The sequence below is a fragment of the Akebia trifoliata genome, chromosome 2 (genome assembly GCF_017979445.1).
Source record: "Akebia trifoliata isolate Shusen 1 chromosome 2, ASM1797944v1, whole genome shotgun sequence".
Lineage (NCBI taxonomy): Eukaryota > Viridiplantae > Streptophyta > Magnoliopsida > Ranunculales > Lardizabalaceae > Akebia > Akebia trifoliata.
In genome coordinates, this window is record NC_141376.1 from 15,947,184 (window position 1) to 15,972,762 (window position 25,579).

Below are 25,579 nucleotides of genomic sequence, written 5' to 3' on the forward strand. Positions count from 1 at the left end.
TTGCCTCTGAACTTTGCCTCGTGTGGCTACTTACGTTTTATGTGTGAGATAATTTTGACAAACTTGCTTGTGGATTAGCACCCCAAGCACTGCACGATCTCGCTTCGAAAGAATACGATTATGACACTTAGCACTATGTGAAAAAACCCATATTTGACGGTCTTAGCCCGTCAAATTTCTCAAAATTTGACGGACCATCCCATCAAATATGCTCATCAAATATTTTCTTGTAGAATTTTTTTTTACGGTCTTAGACTATCAAATTATTGGAGATTGAGCTTAAAAAAAACAAACAAAAATCCATAAAGTATGGCGGTTGAATTTGGAGGTTTAACAAACAATAACACGATCCTCTAATTCACCAATCACAATAAACGATATAATAAAAAAATCAAAAAAATAAAAAACAAAAGAAAAATCATAAAACAAGTTCCAAATTAAATGAAACAACTTAAAATTCATATTATATATTGAAATTCCATTACTAAACAAGTTCTAATAGAATCAATTGGGCACTAAAAATCTAGATCCCAAGTACAAGGCTAAAGCCTCAAAAATACCAATTTCAACAGCTAAAATACAATTGCTTTCTTCTAGTCTTTTCATCAAGTGGTTTATCATTAGTGCTTTATCCTGAAAGACCCCTATCAACACACCAATCGACCTAAATTCAGATAGAAAAATAGACACAGTTGTGGCAAAAGTATTTCATACATGTGTAGTGAACCTAATATAAGATGGCATGTTGAGTTCCTTAGAAGTCATTAAAGGATCTATTTAACTTCACCTGAAGCAAATTCCATGCTGGCATTTTTTGCAATGTCTTCAGCCACAAATGAAGTCGAGACACTAAGGAGGACTATTGAATATCTTGGATATAATGTTGAAGATTGATATGGAAACACCTATTGAAGCCAACTCCACAGGATCTCTTGAACACAAACAAAAATGTAAAATCTTTCAATTATTGGATGGTGACTAAAATTTTTGTCTGGCATTTTAACTTCCATACTCGAAGAATGTAAGAATCATGGAAATAACTATGCAAACAAATACAATAGGTTGATCCAGGGAGTCAAAGAGGACACAACTAAAAAACACAGGATACATGTCAGCTAATCCCAAACATGGGAAACAGATTGACTACACAAAATATTGGAACAAAATTAAATCTGTAGCAACCAAACCAGCCAAATGACACACAAAAGCCATATGGATTTATTTTCCTCCATTCAATTTTGTCTAAAACCATATCTTCTTTACTTTTCTAACATAGATCTCATCAGGTAAAATTGCACCAAATATAAGGGTACTCACCATAACAACTTCAGGGAAGGGTTTTTCTTTTTTCTATTTTCTTTTTTTTAAATGATCGGTAAAACTTCACGTAATTTAGTTTTCTCAACTTACAAACACCGAGAGGTTGTCAGGTATCTCTATCTACATCCCATTCCACATGATAAAGAATCATTATTATACTGCTGAAGATTTGTAATCCACCAAATTCATGAACTACTCATCCAAATATGCAGAAATGCTATTTTACCCGTCTGACCTTACTTCTCTTAGTACATCAACTCACATGCTCAATGAGGTTAAGTTAGAAAGTGAGTAACTTGTGTCAAATTATGCACAAGGTGACATGCATAAAAAAAATTCACGAAAAGAGTATCCAAGAAAATCGAAGTCAACCCATCCTGCTATCACTGACAGATGGAGACCACCAATAATGATATGATTAAACATTAAAATACAGTGAGTCAAGAGTCAAGTCAACTGGCATCGAGAAAGCAAGTATTAGAACTTGAGATGATGCATGCGATTATACAAATAACTAAACATATGAGGCGAAATTACCCAATCTACCAATGAAAGCTGTCTCCATCAATTGTGAAAAGGGCTCAATTGCCTATCCAGCAAATTGCTGGCAAAGAAAGTATAATAAGCTCAGTTTTGACACTATGAGAATTCGATTGACCAACAGGACTCTCCAACAACTCACTGAGAACCAAAAAAGAAAATTGATACTAATCAACAAGAATCATAATAAAAAAATTTCTTTTATTAGTGAGAATCATAATAACTTAACAGGGAGATTCGTGTTTTAAATAAAAAATATAAACCAGAACTTGGAATAAAGCGTAGAAGGAAATATAGACATGAAGCAATGATTTCATAAAGTGTGTCATCCAGAAACTTATCAACAAGCAATCTGTCCATTCTAAATGACTAAACAACCACACCTTGCTTGTGTGTCACAAGGGTTAGAGAATGAATAAAGGCCACATTACCATTAGAATCTGGCCAGGATGGAGGATAGATGACAATTACAGCCAAACTCTCAAGGGAACAATCTGGCTGGGTGGGACCCTGATCATTGCAGCCTGGATGTACTGCATAAACAACAACAAAAAAGTGAAGAAAAGAAACAAGAACTACCAAACCAAACAAAAAACAACAGCGCAATTTCATTATCATATATGAAATAAAGAAGTAATTATATTAAGATGAACAAGTGCTTGTCAAATTACCATATCTCTTGAGATCATGATTAACTCAAGACCAGAAGAACCAATTGAAATAGTTTGGGAAGGTTGTTTGATGTCTCATTGATATGGGGAGTCTTTAACGATATATATATATAATCTTCCTTGATTAAGAAGTCTGTCCTTTGTTCCCAAAAACGGAGCCATAACATGAGCGTGAGGTTTGAAGAATTTAAGAACCTTTTTGCTAATTGGTTAGTATGAAACATTTAAGAATCAGAAAACAATGATGCCTTGGGGACTTGAAAGAAAGTCTTCTGTGCCACGACGATGAAAAGAAAATATCTTAGGCAAAAGGGACCAAAAAAAGAAGACTAAACAATAAACATAAACTACAAAATTGTAATCAGACATGGATCTTTTTATGTGATCATAGTTTATTCACTAAAACATATAATTAGGATCTCCCATCTCAGCCTTTCTTCATGAAGAAAAAGTTACAAAGAGAACAAAAAACAAAAACAAAAAAAGATTGAAGCCGGATGCGTAAGTTAGTGGAATGTAGAGTCAACCTCGACTAAGGTTCCGAGGTCAAGTTCAGTCAACTAGGCCATGTTGAAGATGTAAATCTTGAATTGTAGAAAGGGCTTTAAAGAAAAGAAAGCAATCAAACACAGCTGTGAATGAAATAGAGTGCTATATGACTCATGCAATTTGGACTGAGTATCCAATCTAAGGAAGCGCACTCATGCAGAAGAGCCAATAAACATTATTTCATACAAAAAAATATTGCCCGGAAAAGGTAAAACTAGGATTCGCAGTTGTCTTCAAAATTTAAAATATGGTCATATGCACTCAAATAGCAACAACAATGATGAAGTACTATAGAACTAATAGAAACAAAATTAAATATGCTTTAAAATTCAAGGAACTTCAGCAGAGTGTTGTTGACAAATATTTTTAATAGACAAACTATCACAAGACTTGAGAAATCAACAATGATAGACTGATTAGTCTTATCCATAACAAATGCTTCCCCTAGAATCTGTCCAATCATGTGTTTTTTCACTTTCTATTGGAAAAAGGAATTATAAATTCTATAGATAACAAATTAGAACCATCAAAATAATCCACACTGCAATATTGTAGTCAAAAGAAAATCACCTTTGCAAACTAAAGCAGTGTCATCTCATGTCTTTACCTTGGTCAACGCCGTAATCTTTGAAGTGGCTTCTAATTTTGCCTTCACCACCTCTTCCTAAAAGAGAATAAATAAATAAAAAGTTATTAACACACTTAGCACCATCATCTAACATATTGCAACCTAATAGCTCCGTTAGACCTTAAATCACTAACATATCTCTGCAACTTGAAGAGCGCATTCTGTTTTACAACTTCTGATTTTTTGCTCATCATTAATCTTTTGGAGCTATAAAAGGAACCAAAAGGGATAAATAGAAAGGGAATCAACATCTCTCTAACAATGTAAACATGTACCCAAGATAACGTCACTCAACCAAGTGTTGGAAAAAAAAAAACACGTGAAACCATCTCGTACATGGACATAGAAGTGAGCGTACCTATCCTAAGATGTTACATTCCATTTTTTATATAGAACATATTGGAGTATGTAACATAGACGGGGACACGTGTATTAGTGTCAAACATTGATAAAAAGTACTAGAGCCCCACAAACTCGACTTCAATGAAAGTAACAAAGATGAGAATGTTAGAATACATGAGTGGTAAGAATAATAAAGACAACCACAAAGGAGACCATTCAAGGAAATTTAGGAATACCCCAATAGTAAACAAACATGTTTTGAATTTTGAAAGCTTAAAAGAGTATGTCAAGCTATGAGGTTGAGAACAAATTTTCTAACCATTGTGGTCAACAATCAATCTCTATGGCCCCATATAGACCTAATTTCTTTTTTTCCTTAAAAATATTCCTTTGACAATTCCAAGTCTGTATAATTTGTCTTTGGGTCCCTCCATTGCAAAAAAAAAATCTTGGTTGTCTAAGCTTTCTCTTCCATACAGAGTCCAAAAGAAATACTTATGCACTAGTGGCCAGAAATATCTGAAAATTAAATACAGAGAGAACCACTATAGTAATTTGATTCTGAACACAGTTTTATTAATATCAGATGTGGAACCACTAGGTTCTATTGTCATACTTGCTGATCGAGAAAAGTTGCAATGTCTGTTGGGTGGATATTTTCAACATTAAATGATCAAAGACCGATACAAAACCTTTACCCCAAAACATTCAAATGTTTTTGGAATTTATCGGATATGTATCGGAATGTATCAGTTTTATCAAATGTATCGGCTGATACCGTCTCAATTTTTTCATTAATCGAAACGTTCAATCGATACAATATTTTAAACCTTGGACATAATGACAAAAGTTCCTTCTTAAGAATTTCAGCAATTCATTTGGAAGCTCATCGGCCCACTTTACAAAATTAAATTGATCTACACACTTGTATGTATAACATGTATTTTCCATTCCTGGACTTTTCAATTGGATTGGAGCATATTTATTTTTTTATGACTGCCCAAGTGTTGATGCCACCAAGCAGAGATATGGTGCCCGAATTTCACAGCAGGGAAACTACTCTCAGTCTGTTACCATCGCTAATCTTCTACTAGAAATTCCAAGGGAGAAAAAGTAATGTACTTCACAAGAAAAATGCAACGCCTTCCTATCATAACACAAAAAATTCTGCCACACTAAGATAACCTTTTCTTTGTGTGGATATGTATATTGAATAACTTTATAGAATAATACATAGCCTTTACAGTACCTCTAAGATTAGCTTTAGGAAGATTTACAGCATATAACATAGCCTTGCATTTTTAAAGTATCCCTAGCCAAAAAGGAACAAAAACTATAAAGCCGAAAAAAAAAAAAAAAAAAAACTGAATTGTTAGGACAAGAGGAAAGAATAGTAGCTATGAACAGAATTTGGTGAAATAGAAATGTAATCTTCAAGGACAAAATTTAAGCCAGGTGTTTTAACTATCCAATATGTGTTTCATAACTACCCAATCTTTGTATTAATATAGACCATTCACCATATTATTTTTATGGTCCAAAAATGCAGACAGGATGCATACTTCAAAAGTTGATATATTTATTAGTGATATTAGGTTTACCTTCTTGCAAAATGGAGACAAGATGCATAATTTCTTAAGGAGTTGCAGAGTGATATAGTAAGAGAACATGGCAAGAAAAGAATGCAACACTACATATAAGCATAAAAAAATAATATAATAACTTCTTAAGAAATACCAGGGGACTGTTCCAATTCAATTCGACAACTTTTGCATAGTTCGTTGTTGCCTGAAAAATAACAAAAAATTAAAAAGGAACACTTAAGATTTCCATTTTTTTTATGATATAAACTAACTATATTATTTATGTACAATTTTAAAAAAGAGCTCCATTTGAAATTCTTTAAATAGATTTGACGACATCCCATGTCAATGAGAAAAATAACATCAAACAGTGCAGCTCTAAAGTCAATGCCAGACTAAAGCTATATCCATAACAGTAAGGTCTGTCATAAAGTAAATCAGAAATATAAAATGATGCACATAATTAAGTGGATTGAAGAAGAATATTAAAACCATGCAGATGAAACTTTAGGTGCAAAGAGATGTACAAAGCATGGCCATTTGTGCCTTGTGAGTAGTACAGCAAATGATTTTTCACCCTCTGCTTAACTTTGCCAGCTCATGATATAAAAACATGTTAATCATTAAAAAAAAGTTCTTCCAAATAATAAAACAAGCCATTCAAATCAAACTCGAAGAACCAAAGCCCAATTGTAAAGTGCATCATAATCTCTATAGAAGAGAGAAAGTGCTGATCAACATTCAAATCTATAGAAGAAATCATGTCCTTGTCAGATAAGTCAGAAGTCATAATTTTATTTTATTTTTTGCTAAGCAAGCAAGATGATTTATATTATATATGGGAAAATTTGTACATAGGGCAGACCCTAACGATTTACAATTCGAAGTTGAGGCAATTCAAGCTTATCTCCAGTATAAGCATGTTTAACATTAATAGGTAACTCCATTACTCGCATGAACTTCATCGACTGTTGACTATGAATTGCTGCTGCAGCAAGGGCGTCTGCAACAACATTTGCCTCTCTCCAAACATGAGTTACTCTGACTTCGATTTTCGATAGCATTGTCCGTGCCTTATATATCCATTCGTCTAGTTTCCAAGAGACTACATGACTTGCAAGACCCCTCACTATGATAGCTGAATCCATTTCAACAATAATTTTTTTACCAACTAAATCAAAGCTCTCCAATGCAACTACCAATGCACGGATTTCAGCTACATTGTTTGTCGCTTCTCCGAAAACCCAGTGCCCTGCTGCCACAAGTTCTCCATGATCATCACGTAGAATAGCACCACCTCCTGAAATACCTGGGTTACCTCTTGCCGCACCGTCAGTATTAAGTTTAAACCAGCCAGCTGGCGGTTTTTCCCAGCAGACTTTGACTATACGTCTTTGAGGAATCGTTCTCCTATGTATACCTATAGCTTGAAGCTTTTTGATTTCATCATCTGAGGAAGGATATTTGAAAATCTGATGATCTTCTAGTTCTTTTAGCCATTTCAAACAGCTGAATATAACTCCCTGGACAGAGGCCTTCTTGTTCTCAAAGATACATTTATTCCTAGTGATCCAAATGTTCCAGCATACTACCCATGGAATCATTCCATTGACATTTCCAAATTGAGAATTTTTCGATAGGCCCCAATTAAGAAGTAATCCAGGCGTCATAATTCTGACTTGCTCATCTAGAAGGTGGCAGCTAAAAAAATTCCACACCTTTATAGAAAAAGAACATTTATAGAAAAGGTATTCAACAGTTTCTTCATCATCTTCACAGCATGGACATCTTGACGCCATGGAGAAACCCCATTTTTTTCGGATCCAATCCACCGGACATGCTTTATGATAGATCTTCCACGCCAAAGTCTTCATCTTGGTGGGTACCTGAGCCTTCCAGATTGCTTTGCAGATATGAGATACATTACCCCTTTCTCTCACTGATTCCTATGCCGAACGGGACGAAAACAACCCAGATTTTGACAGCTTCCAGATTGTTCTATCAAAACTTGTTTGCTGAAGATTAAAAGCAATAATCTCTTCCACTGCATTGCCATCTTGAATTAGGTCTCTAAGTTTAGAAACATTCCAGCCCACATGACTCCATACCTCCTTCACCATAATTTGTTTATTTTCATCCGGATAGGAATCGATCAACGGAACTGAACCTCTCCAGTTGTGTAGGAAGAGAGAAGTCGTCGCACCGTCTCCAATCAAATATTTTGAAAGTCTAATTGTAGGATGAAGAAAATTTTGAAAAGTTCTCCAAATCTTGGAGCCCCTCGTTTTTTACGGAGTCCACCAATTTCCATCCTTGACATACTTCTTCTTAAGGTAGTCTATCCACAACCCTTTCTCATTTACCAATCTCCAGCATGTTTTCGTTAAACCTGTTTTATGGATCTCAGCAAGAGTTTTAATACCTAGCCCACCTTCTAGCTTAGGTTTACATACTTTATGCCAAGCAACAAGATGAGTTTTCCTTTTACCCTCAGTACTACCCCAAAAGAATTTAGCAAAGCTCGACTCCAAAGAATCTGAAATATACTTTGGAATGGGTAGAATTGAAATTAGGTACACTGGAATGGAAGTGAGTACATGTGAAAGTAAGGTTAAACGACCACCTTTAGATAGAAGATTGGACTTCCAACCCATCATCTTCCTCGAGATCTTGGAAACCAAGCCCCTACACATTTCTCTCGTAACTCTTCCAGTAAACAGCGGAACACCCAAATAATTGGTTGGTAAAGAGCCCTTTGAAAAACCCAGAATTGTTTTAACAAGATCTATTCTCCTTCCTTCCATATGATTAGCCACAAAAAAATAACTTTTTTCTAAGCTGACTTGCTGACCTGATGCCTTCTCATAAGATTCCAGAAATTCTTTGATAACTTTTAGAGACTTCGTAGTAGCTTTAGAAAAAATGATCAAATCGTCCGCAAATAAGAGGTGGCTAGGGGCTACCCCTTTTTTTGAAACTGCAAATCTCTCCATTTGTCCTGATTGTGCTAAATGATTCAGTCCCACACTAAGTGCTTCCTCCGCGAGAATGAAAAGACTAGGAGATAAGGGATCTCCTTGTCTTAGACCACGACTACCTCCAAAAAATCCATATGAGCACCCATTGACTAGCACCGAATAAGATACACTTTCCAGACACCCGTTAATCAACTTCAGAAATTCTTCCGAGAACCCCAACTTGAGAAGTACTGCCCGTAAGAACGGCCACTCAAGCCTGTCATAAGCTTTCTTCATATCGATCTTCATTGCCACATTATTCCCTCTAACTTTCAGATTAAGATCATCTAGCACTTCATGAGCCAACACAATATTATCATAGATATTCCTACCCTTAACAAAAGCACCTTGTTCAGGAGAGATTAAGGAAGGTAGAAGCTCTCCTAATCTCGAGGCCAAGATTTTAGATAAAATTTTATACAAAAAATTGCATAAACTAATAGGCCTAAAATCAGAAAAGGATAGAGGTACCTCATTCTTAGGGATCAAGGCAATAGACGTGGCATTGACAGATTTTGGGATAACGCCTTCCTGAAAAAAATTGATGACTGCCTTCATCAAGTCATGCTTGATGATATCCCAACATTTAACGTAGAAATTCCCCGAGAAACCATCCGGACCTGCTGCTCCTTGGGCATTCATACTTTGTATAGCTTGCAAAACCTCAATTTCATTAGGAAGAGCACACAACCGATCATTCTGCTGAGCAGTAACTTTACAATTTAGCCCCTCCAGCAAATTTCTATAAGAACATCTTTGAGAAGAGTTAAGTAGCTCTTTAAAAGAATGGACTGCCTCTCTACCAATTTCTTCTTGGTCTTCTATAAATGTCCCATCAGATTTTCTAATTCGTCTAATCGAGTTTCTCAATGTATGAATCTTAGTAGAAAGGTGAAAGAATTTAGTGTTTCTGTCACCTTCCTTGAGCCAAGAAACTCTTGATTTTTGCTTCCAAAACGACTCCTCGTTACTTGCCCAAGTAGCATACTCCAACTTGGATTTTTGACACTCTAAATAGAGATTTTGATCCCAACCTTGAGTGGCAAGTAGGTTTTCATATTCTTGGACCTTAGTTTCTGCTTCCTTCAGTCTTTTTTGTACGTTGCCCACAACCTCCTTATTCCATACTTTTAGAGCACCCTTCAGCCTTTTGAGTTTTGAAAAGAAACGATACAAAGGAGAACCTTCCGCTCTAGGAAACCAAGACTCCCTCACAATTTGCAAGAAGTCTTCCCTCTCAGCCCAGAAATCCAGAAATCGAAATTGACTAGGTCCCTGTAAAGGTTTAAAAAATCGAATAAGAAGAGGACAATGATCGGATGACAGTCTTGGTAGATGCGATACCAAAGGTGTACCCAATTCTGAAATCCAGGGAGGAGACACTAAGGCCCTATCCAATCTTGCCCAAATTCGATTAATTCCTTGCCTATTATTACACCATGTGAATCTATTACCCGAGAAACCAGCGTCAACTAATTGCAGAGCCCCAATGAGTTCTCCTAAGTCTTCTATAGATACACGATTTGGAAACCTCCCACCTTTCTTTTCATCAGGAAATAGAATAGAGTTAAAGTCCCCTACAATGAGTAGACTCCCAACATCTTTCAGCAACTCTTTTAAATCATTCCATAATTTACGACGTTCTTCAATTAACCAAGAAGCTCTAAGAATACAAAAAACACACTTTTTCTGCTCCACTTCAGCATCAATAAGGATAAATTGAGACGACTGATGCACTACTCGAAATTTTGAGGGATCTCCGAACCAAAACACCCAAATAGACCCACAGTTATTAACGTCATTGGAGGTTGCTATTCGGGATTTCAGAATTAACTGCATTCGTTCAAATTTTATGTCTTTTCTAGACATTGGTTCCAGCACAGCCAACAGAAGAGGTTTAAAACTTTTTAACATATTTTTTAGTCTAAGGAGTGATGAGGAATTATTAATTCCTCTGATATTCCAGATTAGAGCTGACATAAAAATATGTTTAGAGGTTTCTCTTTGATCTAGTCCGTTTAGGAGGACCTAGATTGGACCACGATCGACGTCTTCGATTTTTCAGTTTCTTAGTTCTAGCACTTCCAAGATCAGAAGAATAATCTGGTTTTGTAGGATTAGAAGTAGAAAAATCATCGTCATCCTCTTCCTCTTCTGATTCATTTTCTTCCTCTGCCTCAACAGTAGGAAACTGGTTCTTAAGGATCAACGGCTGAGAACCTTTAGCCAGCAAATCTTTCCTTGTCTGTGTTTTTTCCGAAATCGACGAAATAGCACCAAATCTTGGAGTTGATCGTTGAAGCGGAGAAGATTCCCCAGAAATCTGCACAAAGACTTGGTTATATTCCATTAGAACCAAGGAATTCCTGATTTCTTTCAAAACCATAAACTATGAGGTTTGATTCAAACCAAAAGAAGTAGGGTGGGTCCATTGAAATTTGACGGTAAGATCAACATGATGTCATTGTTTTGTTGAGCTTAACTAGAAAATGTGATTATCAGATCAACAATGATCTTAATATATTTTTAAGACTATATTATGTGCTTTTAATTTTATAGATTAAAAATTACATTCAAAATCATCAATGATAAAACAAATTTTATAAGAAAAAAATTCAAATCTGATCTGCCGAATGAAGTTAATCTAATTTTTAATAGATAAAACTTGAAGATAATCTCAGTTGGCATTGTAATAGTTAACCGTAACGAACAATTGAAATTAAGGAATTATATACAAAATCACCATCTATAAAATGAATTCTATCAGACAAAAATTCAAAACTGATCTACAGAAATGAAGCTAATCTAATTTTTTTATTGATAGAAATGAAAGATGATCTCAATGGAATATTCTAAGGGATAACCCTGACAAACAATTGAAATTGAGTAATTACATAAAAAATCACCAATTTTACAAATTCTATCAAGAAGAAAATTCAAATCTGATCTACAGAATTATACTACTCCATATTTTATAGATAGAAACACAGATGATCTTAATTTATATGGTAACAGTTAACCCTAATGAGAAATTGAAACTGATGAATTACAAAATGAAATATAAAATTAGAATCAAAATTACCTCCGGAGACGAACGAAAGCTGAGATTTGTGAAAATGAACGCAACGAACAGGTCCATCATGCTCATCAACCATTGCGAAGACTCACAAGGATCCATGGCCTCTTACTATGGAAACTCAAGCCCTTCAAACCGATTACTCTTTGCTTCGAATTTCGTCAGCATCGTTTCGAATCAGATCTCAAACTTTAATTACTAAAAACTGTGTCAATCACAAATCAATTTCATCAAAACTTTACAAAATTGAAAATACCTCAAATGCATCTTTGTGATCTCTCTTCAGATTAACAGAATTGGACTTATCAATAAAAAACATACCTCTTGAGTCTATCAATAAAAAACGAGGATCAGATTGAGATTGATCGATCAAATAGAGTGGGAGATGAGATCTATCGAGGAAGATAGATCGAGAGAGAGAGAGAGAGAGATCGAGGGGTCGATCGAGAGAGAGACTGTGAGAGAGAGATGGAGAGGGAGAAAGAGAGAGAGAGAGAGAGGGAGAGAGAGAGAGAGTGTGGGCGAAACTGAGAGCGAAACTGTGAGAGATAGAGAGACAGTGAGACAGAGATCGTGGGAATGAAAGATGTGGTTGAAAGCCATGGAATTTTAAGTTATAAAATTCGTCGAGCCAGGCCCAACAAATTCTTTTTTAAAATTTAGGTTTTTCACGTAGTGTAAGCAACCACCTAAGTGTCCTCAAGTTGGTAGACTACTTTGTAGAACCCAACCAGATAGGAAATGACATGCATCATATGCATGCTACGACAAGAGGTCAAAAATTGATGTACCACAATCCATCATGATGTCATAAAAGAAGATAGCCAATTGGAACCCTCAAACGTATATAAATGGGAGGAGTCCAACTTTTGAAGTGGTTTGGCCTCTTCAAAATTTTGGAGGAACCCTCCTCGTCATGATACACGTGACGTTTTGTATTTATTTCAGACAGGGTCAGCTCAAGCATAAGGCCACTTAGACAATCTCAAAGGCCCCAATTTAATTTCAACAGTTATCAGGTTTATTTTAAAAAAAAGTTATCATTATTATTATTTTTATATACACACTTACTTACACATTGAAAATGAGAGGTGTTTTAAATAACAATAAAAAATTACACTCCCTTGTACGTTGGATACGTTGGCATTGTAATGGTTTAAAAAAAAAAAAATTGTTGTTGGTAGAAATCCTAGCTTGTCTCCCCGTTCGATTAACAAAACCACACTGGCTCGTTTTCCCCAAACCACACCCCCTAAGGCCGCATCGTCTTCTCCTCCTACAGTAACAAATACAAAAGGGTACTCTCATATTCCCCAACATTGAGAAAGAACCTGCAATCACAAAACTCACTCACTCTCTCTCTCTCTCGTCTTCCCCAAAAGTGAACCCTAAAAACGAAGCCATCTTCTTCTCCCAAGAACGAAGCTACTATCTTCTTCCCCAACCTTTTCTCATCACTCTCGATTCGTGACAGAATCTTGGTTAAGGCAAGACTTTAGATTATCTATTTTAATTCCTTCTCTTGTTTAAATTATTTATATATGAATGTTGTTAGGTAGCTATTAGAGAATGTCTTATGTTCTTTCTCTTGGGTTTACTAGATATGGAATGCACACACTTGGGTCTACTTACATGTACCATGTTTTGTAGGTTTCTACTTGAATAGGCATGCATTGTACGTGGTTGATCCTCTGACAGGGGTGAAAGCAAGGCTCAACTACCATGGAAAGTTCACGGCAAATAAGTTGACTGTGAGAACAACTTTGAAGGAAATGCTAGCATGGGACGACTTACTTGATGAGTTACAAAGAGTGTCTCTGCCTAATTCTATTAATTTCACAAGTTTGATTGATTTAATTTTAGGTTTACATATGAAAACATTCCTGCCCCATTTTGATTGCTATCACTATACAAAAACATATTCCAGTGGTTCTTTATGTAAGTGTTCAAAATCTGTATTTTTTGAGACCATATTTCTTGAATTACAAACATCAGTACATGCCCCCAAGGCGTTGTGATAGATATTTTCTTAATGGCTTTAATTGCCATTTGAGAGTGTAAACTGGCTAAGAATGTCAACCAAATTCTTGATAGATCTGCTTTGTCCTCCAGGTATGGTGATTAACATGTCATAGTAGAATTTAGAGGAAATCTTTTATGATTTTTGGCTGAAATAATGGTAGTCCATTTTTGTCCATCTGTGTTGGGAGCAGTGTATCTGATAATGTAAATTTTATTTTTGTTATGGGGTTGAAACAATGACTATTTTCCATCACTGGATATGGTATTTCTATTTCCAAATCAGGTAAGTGGGTTCGTCAAGATTTGGAAACCAAGAATTGTTAAACCTGGATTTTGGTGGAAGAAATTGTGTGATTTCCTTTATTCTTCATTAGCTTATTTATTTTCTCATCTATCTTTCATTCCCTTGAAGAAGTTGATAGCATCATCAGTGAAGGCAGGTAGCATTTGGTTTCCATAAGAAAAAATATTGCTTTGTTCCTTGAAGAGTTTCAAGGTTTCTGCATTGGAATTTTTGTGCTAGAATTTATCACGCTTGGAGATAATAAAAAATATGGTAAGTGATTCAATACTAATCTTGAATACTGTCACAATAGTCATACCCAGAAAGAATGTACAAGTCAGTGAATTGATCCATCATGAGATTTGTTAAAATCCAACACCAACCTAATTTCTAGAATCTTCCTAAAGAAAACTCTAGATGTTCTTTTTAGATAAGAGAAAAGTAGAAAATTCTAGAATAGTAGATATTTTTGTGGAAAACTCTAGACTAATAAATATTTTTAGAAAGTTCTACATGACAAAATTATAACCATTAGATTAAAAATGTACAGGCACAATCCTAACCATTAGTTAAGGAGTTGCCACTAGTATGAATAGGGGTGAGTTCTCTCATTTTGTATCAAGTAGTGAGAAACAAGTTGAGAGGTTGTAGAAAGTGTGAGTGTTTGTAAAAATTGTGTTTTTCGTAATAGAATATTATTTTCTTTTCCAACTTGTGAGTGGTATTTTTATTAAGAGTATAGTACAAGTAATTTGTTTACTTGTTTATATCCAATATTTTTGCATTTAGAGTTGAGTACTCTAAATTTTTTCTCAACAATTGGTATCAGAGCGAGGTTGCCAATGATCGATTTTGGTGGAGCTATCTTGAGTCGTGAGGTGTTTACTACTCTACAAGATCGTTAGTCAAGTTTGTTCCGTATAGTCGAAGTTCTGTCGGCACGATGGGTGACCTTTAAGTAGTTGGAGATATCAAGAAACTCAACAACTAAAACTACAACACGTGGGCAACATGCATGGAGTCTTACCTACAAGGTCAAGACCTTTGGGAGATTGTCAGCGGTAGTGAAGTTACACAACCGATAGTAGAAGATGCCAATGGCACCTTGCGAAAATAAAAGATTAAAGCAGGGAAGGCGATATTTGCTTTAAAAACCACAATTGCAAAAGAAATATTGAAGCACATTCGAGATTTCAAAACTCTGAAAGGAGCATAGGATATTTTTGCTACACTCTTTCAAAGAAGAACGATATAAAACTACAACTTCTCAAGAACGAGCTACTATCAATGGTGCAACGCGACATGACAATTGTCCAATACTTTCATAAGGTGAAGTCTATATGCCATAAGATTTCAGATGTAGATCCGAATGCTGTTATTGGAGAAACAAGGATAAAAAGAATAATTATCCATGATTTGCAATCCGAATACTAAAATTTTATTGCTGCAGTACAAGGATGGCTGACACAACCATCACTTGTTGAGTTCAAAAATTTGCTTGTTAGTCAAGAAGCTTTAGCTAAACAAATAAGAGGAGTTTCACTAAAGGGTGAGGATGAAACACTTTACACAAGCAAAAACAAGGACAACTTCAAGTAGTACGTCAGAGGTGGATCTAAAATGAATGATAACAAGACAAAAGGTCATCAAAGAGAGAGAAACTCTCATCCAGGGGAGCTTCAAAGAATTGCGGTAACAGTAGAAAGTTCGATGGCGATTGCTACAATTGTGGGAAGAAAGGTCATATGGCAAAAAATTGTTGGTCTAAGAAAAAGTATGCTGAGAGTAATGTTATTACTTCCAGTTCTAAGGAGAAAATTGAAGATGAATAGGATGCTAAAGCATCGTTTGTAAAAGAAGAAGAAGAAGTAGCTCTTACAACTACATCTGAACAGATTGACTATGAGAATGATTGGTTCGTAGACTCGGAGTGCTTAAATCATATGACAGGTAATAAACAGAAGTTGCAAAATTTGTTTGAGTACAAGGAAAGTCGTGTGGTGGTGACAGCTGACAACTCAAGGTTACTAATAGCTTACATCGGTAAGACGATAGTCACACCTCGTTATAATTCTAACCAGGTGCCACTTCAAGATGTCTACCATGTTCTAGGAATGAAGAAAAATTTACTATCTGTGGCTCAACTAATATCATCAGGCTACTATGTCTTGTTCGGTCCTCAAGATGTGAAGGTATATCGTGACTTCAAAATCTCAGAAAAGCCAACAATGGAGGGACGACGATTGGCGTCAGTTTATGTAATGTCAACAGAGTCTGCATATGTAAACAAGACAAGAAGGAACGAGATAGCAGATTTGTAGCACATGTGATTAAGTCATGTTAGCTATTCCAAGCTAAGTGTGATGGTAAAGAAGTCGATGCTTAAGGGACTTCCTCAGCTTGACATGAGAACAGACACGGTCTGTGCAGGATGCCAGTATGGTAAAGCACATCAATTGCCATACGAGAAATTGAAGTTTAAAGCAAAATAACCATTAGAGTTAGTTCACTCTGATGTGTTCGGGCCATTTAAACAACCATCAGTTGGTGGAATGCGGTACATAGTGACCTTCATTGATGACTTCTTTAGTATGTGTGGGTTTTTTTTATGAAAGAAAAATTTGAAACTTTTTCAAAGTTTAAAGAGTTCAAAGAGATAGTTGAAAGAGAAGTAAGAAAGAAAATATGTTGCTTGCGCACAGACAATGGAGGAGAATATAGCTCAAATGAGTTCTCTTTATACTTACAAAAATGCAAAATACGTCGTCAGTATACGTGTGCCAATATACCACAACAGAATGGTGTAGTAGAAAGAAAAAATTGGTATCTTGCAGAAATTTGTTGGAGTATGCTACATGCAAATAATGTACCTATAAGGTTTTGGACCGAAGCTATGAGAACAATAGCCCATGTAACCAACAAACTTCCTCAACCAAGGTTAGAGTTTATTTCACCCTTTGAGAAACTATAGGATATAAAGCCTACAGTTAACTACTTTCGAGTATTTGGATGTGTATGCTATGTATTTGTTCCTGATCATTTACGTAGCAAGTTTGACAAGAAAGCAGTTATATGTATCTTTATTGGATATGATAGTTAGAGAAAGGGGTGGAGATATGATCCTACAACTGGAAGATGTTACACATTGTGAGATGTGGTATTCGACGAAGCATCTTCTTGGTGGTCCTTAGAAAAAGAGATGTTGCTAGATTCAAGAGAATTCGAATACAAGCTACAACAAAAGATAGAGGAACATACTGTCAAAATTCAACCAAGTTCAGATGAAGCAGGAGATCTGCATGATAGTGATGGTGATCAAGAGTTGGCCCAGAATCCTTGGGAAACTGGTGTGTATCAATAATCAGATCATCTTGAAGAAACGGAAGTATCAACTCCACAATCACAATTGAGAAAGTCAAACAAAATTCGCAAACTAAATCCCAAATATGCCAATGCAACCATAGCCAAAGAAGCAACTGCTAAAGAATCCGAAACATTTGAAGAAGCATTAGAAAGCTCTGAGTGGATCAAAGCGATGAAATAAAAAGTCATAGCGTTAAAGCAAAATCAGACCTGGGATCTGGCGTCAAAGCCAAAAGATGTGAAACCCATATCTTACAAATGGGTTTACAAGATAAAGTGTCTTCCAAATGGATCGATCGAGAGGTATAAGGCTAGACTGGTGGCTCGAGGGTTTTCTCAACAATATGGGCTAGACTATGATGAAACATTTAGTCTGATGGCGAAGCTTACAACTGTACGAGTCCTACTAGGACTTACGACTACCAAAAACTGGAACCTGTGGCAGATGGATGTAAAGAATGCCTTTCTACATGGGGAGTTAGATCGAGAGATCTATATGATTCAGCCAACGGGTTTTCAGAACCAAGATCATCCTAAGTATGTGTGTAAGTTATGAAAGGTACTTTATGGATTAAAACAAGCACCAAGGGCATGGTACGGTAAGATTTTTGAATTTCTTACCCAAAGTGGCTTTTCAGTAACACTTGCAGATTCCAACTTGTTTGTTAAAACTAATGGAGGAAAGTTAGCTATCCTATTTGTGTACGTGGATGATTTAATCATAACGGGTGATGATGAGGTAGAAATTATTCGAACAATGGAGACTCTATCTGTTCGTTACCAGATGAAAGAACTTGGACAACTCAAGCACTTCGTTGCTCTAGAAGTTGATCGTACACAAGAAGGAATATTTCTCTACCAGCAAAAATATTCTAGAGATTTATTGAAGAAGTTCGGAATGCTCGAAAGCAAACCAATCTCAACACCGATGGAACCAAATGCTAAGATGTGTGCACATAAAGGAAAATACTTGGAAGATGCAACGTTGTATCGACAATTAGTAGGTAGTCTTATCTACTTAACTTATGCAGTGGGTGTGATGAGTCGGTACTTGCAAAATCCAAAGAAGTCACATTTGGAAGCAGTCCGACGAATACTGAGATACGTGAAGGCTACAATTGATTATGGTCTTTTGTATAAGAAAGGTGAAGATTGCAAGCTAGTTGGCTATTGTGATGTTGACTATGCAGGAGATCACGACACTCACTGATCAACTACTGGGTATATGTTTACTCTTGGATCTGGAGTGATTTCTTGGTGTAGCAAGAGACAACTGACTGTGTCTTTGTCAAAAACATAAGCAGAATATCGAGCAGCAAAAATAACAGCTCAAGAGAGTATGTGACTGATACAACTGATGAACGATCTACATCAATCAATAAATTATGTGGTTCCATTATACTGTGATAACTAGTCAACAATTCGTTTGACAAAGAATCCAGTTTTTCATGCGAGAACTAAACATGTGGAAGTACATTATCACTTCATTAGAGAGAAGGTTCTTGAAGAAGATATAAAAATGAGGCAAATCAAAACAGATGATCAAGTTGTAGACTTACTCACAAAAGGATTAAGTACCGGCAAGTTTGAAAATTTTTGTTGTCAACTCGACATGGTGCAAAGAATAAGAGTTGGTGTTGAGGGAGAGTGTTAAAATCCAACATTAGCCCAATTGAAAAAGCCCAAACTTTTTACTCAAACCCAATTTCTAGAATCTTTCTAAAGAAAACTCTAGATATTCTTTTTAGATAAAGAAAAAGTAGAAAATTATAGAATAGTAGATATTTTTGTGAAAAACTCTAGACTAATAGATATTTTTAGAAAGTTCTAGATGACAAAATTATAACCATTAAATTAAAAATGTGTTGGCACAATCCTAACCATTGGTTAAGGAGGTGCCACTAGTATGAATATGGGTGAGTTCTTTCATTTTGTATCAAGAAGTGGGAAAACAAGTTGTGAGAAATAAGTTGAGAGGTTGCAGAAAGTGTGAGTGTTTGTAAAAATTGTATTTTTCGTAATAGAGTGTTATTTTCTTCTTTAACTTGTGGTATTTTTATTAAGGGTATAGTACAAGTAATTTGTTTACTTGTTTATATCCAATATTTGTGCATTTAGAGTTGAGTACTCTAAATTTTTTCTCAACCAAATTAAGCTCCTCTAAAATCTGAAACAAAAGAAAAAGGAAATCTTGGAAAAGTGAACTAAAATTCCATCACTGAAAAGTGCACAAGTCAATGTACAGTTCTATGCACCTTTACAACTTCAAATTCCATTACTGGGACTTTTCTTGAGCTTGGATCCTTTAAATGGTGAAGAAATCAGAACAGTGTCCTAATCCAAACTGCATTGTACTTGGGGAATCATTCAACATCTCATAAACTAAATGAGATGTCTTCAAATCTACAATCAATCACTTAGAATATTAGCGCTGATTTGAAATCCTTTTCAAATTGAAGAATTATAAATCCAGACCAGGACATAAGAGGAGAAATTCAAACAAGAATAATGATCATTTGTCTCAATATGAATAACCCCTTATCTTCAATCCTGTTCATTTCAAACACAAACAAGCTATTTTGGAAGAATGTCTATATGTGTGGTTCATGATCTATATATCAATTATACTACCCTTTAAGAATCATGAGAAGAAAATGAATATTTTATTGTGGTAATATACCCAAATTCAAAAGAAAACAAAACAAGAGAGCAAAAGTCAATAGACAGTAAAGTAATTGAAGTAATTAATCTACCTCAACTACAAGCACTCCCATGAGTCTTAAAAGTTTTTTGCAATCTTCATTGTGTTGCTTCGTTATCTGTGGAAACAAATAGGGAATGCCCATACATATCACAAACAAACAAATTTCTTGAATCACCTAACCTTTGGAAGTGGTCTCACTCAATCGAGGAAGATACTCGAGTTGTCGAGCATGTACTATTCAACTCCAACAGTCATCTAATGTAAGTGAGAAGTCTCAATTGTCAAATAATTAAGAACGTCATGGTGGAGAGTCGGGGATTGTTTGTGCCACAAAGGAGTATATGCATGATTCCAATAGAAGGGGTGAATGATAGCTCCCCCAATTCTGTGCAAGACACATGGTTTAGTGAACAAAGCTCACCTTCAACAAACAGCTTGTTGGACAATGTATTTAACTGATCAGAAGCCATCGTCTTTGTGTCATATGAACTCTGAAGACAATTATGATCCTAGGATGGTTTTAGATGCAAGTGTTTCAATTTATAATAAAATAACATTCTAGGTGTTCTCTGTTTGATATCTAAGAATCTTCTTTCAAAGTCTTTCAATTTGTTTCCAAATCAGATAGTATGTGTACTGCTCCACAAGTTAACAGGTTCAATTTTCCTTTTTTTTTAAGCAAAAGAATTCGGCAAATTCTTTTTCTAATTTGATGGGCATAGAGTTTGTTGGCAAATTAATTCAATATATCGAGAGAAAAAGAAATTGAAGACACATTCTTTGGCCTTCAAAACTTGATCAAAATGTGATTTCATTCGAGTTGTTGGAATTGAACTAACAAATCCATTGGACAGCTAGAAGTAGCACATTTCTAGACACAAAATTGAATACTTAAGTAAGGGACTATACATATAAGGGAAAATTACTTGAATGAACCTTGCAATTTCTAACCCAAAGTTATAGTTACCTCTCCAAAAGTAGAGCTTTCTTGGTCAAGAATAAATAAGAAGCACAGGTGACTATTCCTAACATAATAGAGTCCTTTAAAAAAAAAAAAAACAAAGAGATAAGAAGCATAGGTGACTATTCCAAACATAATAGGGTCCTTTAAAAAAAAAAACAAATCAGAAAGTTTGATTGCCTCAAAAAATTCAAGAGATAAATGAATGAAATGATGCATTTTATTATCCAAGAAAAATGACTCTATAGGTGAAGTGGTCAATTTCAAGTATGTCCAAGTATCTAAGCCAATGTGTCAAATTTAGGAAATTCAAGTACTTGCCTGTTTGCCCATATGCAAAACAAGTTGCTTTGGTCCATTGAAAAATTATTAGAACAATGGACTCCACAGTCTCGCGATACACCTGCATAAACAAAAATGCAAGAAGTCCCAAATAACTTGAAATAAATTGGGGAATTAAGAATAATCGATTGATATAATCGAGAATGAACCTCATCTGTAAGATAACCACCCATAACAACAAACTCCCTCTTATAGACATACATCAATAGATTTATAGCACCCTGAAGTGGTAGATGACAAAAAAATGTAAACATTTCAGTCAAGCAGAAACCAAAACAATGTAAACAATTTTCTTCCTTAAACAAAATTGCAGGCTTTTTTTTAAAATTGCCTAACCACCAGAAAACACCTGTTTTTTATCAGAAAAATTAACCAACTAGTTGAAAAAACCCACTTCTACGACTTCTCTCCTTGTTTCACTCTCTGGCTTTCTCTACTCCTCCATTCCTTTTCTTTCTTAAATTGCTCTTCTAGTTCTCAAAATAAAAAGGATGTTAGTCACCAACATAAATAAAGTTTAAAGTGATAAAATATTACGTAAAAAATATTCAGACACCATACTGAACTAAGAAGAGATTAAAAGAAGATCTTATGTTCAAAAACAAAGAAAAAACTACAATTTTATACCTGAGGACTTGGGATCGAGAAGCTAATACAGGATTTATGTGGCGCCCCGCCGAAACGCTAACACAAATTCCCATGTCAGATCTCGAGGTATTATGTAGCACCTCGAAATTTCGGCATGGTCTCCTCTGTTTATGTTAGCATTCCAAGGCGTTCAACCTGCACCTGATAAACGACATACAATCCTGCATACATATACAAAATATAATACTAGTGGAAGCCTATATAAGTCTAATAACGTACGAATTATCAGAGTGCGGAAGAAGAAAATTTATGGGATTATACAAAATTTTCTCACTCTAACAAGAATCCTAACGCTCAATACAAATCTATAATACTCCTAGACAAATGGAGTATAACTCCAATACTTACCAAGTGACAAAGTCTGGCTATCTATTTGACCCACCAGATGATTCTCATTCGTGCTCTATACTTGTCTCGCCAAGCTTTAGATCTGAAACTAAAAAAAAATAGAGAAGGAAAGGGTGAGTAACAAGGGTTACCCAGTAAGGAAGCAACAATTTCTGCCAATAACCTCTCCTAACATGAACGAATAAACATACTGAATCATTTTAAAATAAACAAAATTTTACAGAAGAAAACTACGATTAACTGGTACATATAGCCAGGGATGAGCAACTAAACATTTTAAAACTCACATTACATCGATCAGTAGTACTCACTATAACATTCTCTTTTTATACAAATCTAATTGATCAAATAGAAACAATAAACATTCATTTCATCTTATATATCAAAATAAGCAACAGATACATAATACACACTGGTGGAGTATTGGAATTAGAGAGTTGGGATTCACGACTGGATCGCTCCCAGTCGGGACATGATGTTACAATTCTTCTCGGGCTTTTAGTTCCTGATTTTGTGGCTGGTCGCTGTTTACCACGCTTGGTTGACCATTTATCCGGCTCAGGCTGGCCGTTTGACGTGACCGTAAGCAATGGGTCTCTTTTCGATGTGTCAGAACGTTCGACTACTATAGATTGTTAGTGATCACTGACTAATCATCTTCGTCTATGCCTATCAGGCGTACATGTGATTCCCAAAGATACAAACCATTCGTATACGACCACCTTTACATTACAAGTTCACTGGTAAAGATAGAGAGGAATAAACCTGGATTCCAGTTGTGACTCCACTCTCATACGCGTCCCATACCACGTATGAGTTTGGTGGTCCCTACCGTACATCCCAGGATAGTACACCACTCCGGATGATATGATGCACTATCCCTTCAGGCATTCACAAACTCTTTAACAGCTCACAAAATAACTACTTATATATATTATTTTCATTTGAAAACAAAAGAGAAATTAACAATACAAGGTTGAGAATAGATATCCAGTTTCCTACCATGCAAGTGTGGCCACCCGGCCTAAAATAAATAACATAACAGAGCGTCTCGCGCTAACAGAAAGTAAATAAACATGCAACCAGTAACATTATCCCTGAATATCCGTTCACCAACCTGCATACAACACAACAACGTAAAATGCAGACATCACCCCTCGGGTGTGACTCTGACATTTTACCATTTCATACCCTTTTTCCCTTTTTTTTCGACTTTTACAGTTTTCAATATCTTCATAAAATATCTATTTTCTGATATTCATCAACTCAATATGAGTTCATTGAATATTAAATCACATTTTTCAACTATACAATTTATTTCTATCAATAATATTGAAAAAAAAATACAAATTTCATATCAAAACGGGGCCCGAGCAGTGCACAAGACCCAATTTATGGCAATAACCCGTTAAAATACTCTACCCACGTATAATTTGTTAAAAATACAATTAAACATATCAAACATGCAATTTCTGGCGTGAATTTTGAAATAAACAAAGAATTCTATATTTCGAAAATACATCCAAATTTTTCCAATAAAATCCTAAATGAAATTTTCACAATCTATGATTATTAATAGAAATTCAGAGTTCCTTACAATCTCTAGGCGAAAGGATCAAAGCACGTGCACGGAAATCGAGGCGATCAGCACGGAAATCGAGACGGACCGAACTTCGAAGCGGCTGATTTTTAAAATCGACCTGATGGTTTTGAAGATCTCGATGTGCTTGTCTCTTCTCCCTTCTACGGCGAAAGGCGGTTTGACCCCGAAACCGATGAAAATCGAGGTCGAAGTTACGAAAATCTCCGTATCCAAATACGGCTGATTTTTGACGATATCGGGTGAAATAGAAAGTAAAAAGAAGCAAGGTTGGGTGGGTTTTGTAGAGAATGAGGCTACGGACGTTTCTCCCTTCTGCGTCGGAAGACAGTTTGACCTCGAAACGGACGAAATCCGAGGTCAAAGTTTCGAAATTTCTGTATCCAAATACGGCTGATTTTTGACGATATCGAGTGAAATAGAAAGTGAAATGAAGAAAGGTTGGGTGGGTTTTGTAGAGAACGTAGCTGCGGACCTTTTTCCCTTCTGCGGCGATCGTCGACGACGAACCGTTTGCGAAGGATCTGAGGTGGAAGGTCGAAGAGAAAAGAAAAAAAAAATCGTTTTATATGTCTCGGTTGTATGGATGCGTTGGGGAAGATGGGTTTGAAAAAAAATTAAATTTTTTTATTTATATAAAAGTTGGGACGAAATTGGTATTTTGTCAATTGTTTGGATCGTCGATAACTTGATCATTTGGACTCCAAATCTGACAAACGAATACTCTATTTTGCCTAATTTTTCATTCCGGATCTAATGGTATAGTCAATTTCTACAAATTATGTCTCCATAAAAAATTTACATTTTTAGCCTGACGTGACCCCTAAACTTGATGTCATTTTCGTTTTTGGCGATAATTCGACTTCTTGATCTCCAAAAATGACAAATAAATAGTCTATGTTGAATAATTTTTCGTTATGAACCCAATGGTATGATCGAATTTTAAAAATTATTCCTCTAACAAAAAGTCACTGTTTTAGCCTGGTCCGACCCGGTAATCGAGGATTTTGCAACTTTTATATTCGGACTCGCATTTGAGCGTGCTTACAGGCTAAACTATGTTTTTCGATCATTTTGAATCTAATGGTGAGGTCAGATTCCATTAAAAAATGATCAGAAACATCCTAAAATTTTACCCCTAAGTCCCACTTTCAATATTTTTCTCAAAATTTCACTATTTATTTTTCCTCGAGATACAAATCAGAAATTCGGGGTTTCACAATTTACATGAAGTTTCCTATCATTTTGACAATATATGACATGACATCGAAGAGCCTGGATTCTCATCACCTTTCGAAGCTCCTTAACATGGGGGATCTGTAAAAGCAAAAGCATTCGTTAAGAAATCCATTGTTACATATGGTTCAAAGTTTTGTTCCACTTAGGAATAACTCAATGTAACTTTTCAATTTCGGTGGAGACTAGAAAGGAACATTGACTCCAGAACATTGAATGTCAAGGATAGTGTTAAAATGTCTCGGAATGTTTTGGTCGAGATTGTGTTTGTTTTTCTCTTGATTGAAGCATTGCCTAGAAACGAGATTTCAAATCTTCAACTTGTATCTCTTGTACATTTGATGAC

The 25,579-nt window shown here is 35.6% G+C and overlaps 1 protein-coding gene across 9 annotated transcripts; it reads right to left on the minus strand.

Annotated features, from left to right (window-relative positions):
• Positions 1 to 516: 516 nt before the first annotated feature.
• LOC147409783 (uncharacterized) lies at positions 517 to 24,588 on the minus strand. 9 transcript variants are annotated; one of them, XM_086431847.1, is made up of 10 exons: positions 23,995 to 24,588; positions 22,029 to 22,485; positions 21,796 to 21,868; positions 21,551 to 21,622; positions 19,650 to 21,462; positions 11,733 to 11,931; positions 5,788 to 5,838; positions 3,688 to 3,744; positions 2,292 to 2,393; positions 517 to 2,001 (listed from the first exon to the last, which is right to left on the minus strand). In XM_086431847.1, the coding sequence occupies exons 6-10, from the start codon at positions 11,803 to 11,805 to the stop codon at positions 1,910 to 1,912; spliced, it is 375 nt and encodes a 124-aa protein (XP_086287973.1). In that variant the 5' UTR covers positions 11,806 to 11,931; positions 19,650 to 21,462; positions 21,551 to 21,622; positions 21,796 to 21,868; positions 22,029 to 22,485; positions 23,995 to 24,588; the 3' UTR covers positions 517 to 1,909. The 9 variants fall into 9 exon arrangements, 7 of the variants coding, with proteins under 7 accessions (XP_086287973.1, XP_086287972.1, XP_086287971.1 ...); XM_086431846.1 differs by having other exon boundaries at positions 21,796 to 22,485; XM_086431845.1 differs by having other exon boundaries at positions 19,650 to 22,210; positions 22,398 to 22,485.
• Between the last annotated feature and the right edge of the window lie 991 nt (positions 24,589 to 25,579).

Excerpts from the sequence above, each read along its gene's own strand:
- LOC147409783 (XM_086431845.1), bottom strand. The coding sequence starts at position 11,805 with ATGGTTGATGAGCATGATGGACCTGTTCGTTGCGTTCATTTTCACAAA. Across the intron at positions 5,839-11,732 it reads GCTTTCGTTCGTCTCCGGAG|GCAACAACGAACTATGCAAA; the intron begins GTAATTTTGATT and ends GTTATTTTTCAG. Across the intron at positions 3,745-5,787 it reads TGAATTGGAACAGTCCCCTG|GAAGAGGTGGTGAAGGCAAA; the intron begins GTATTTCTTAAG and ends ATTCTCTTTTAG.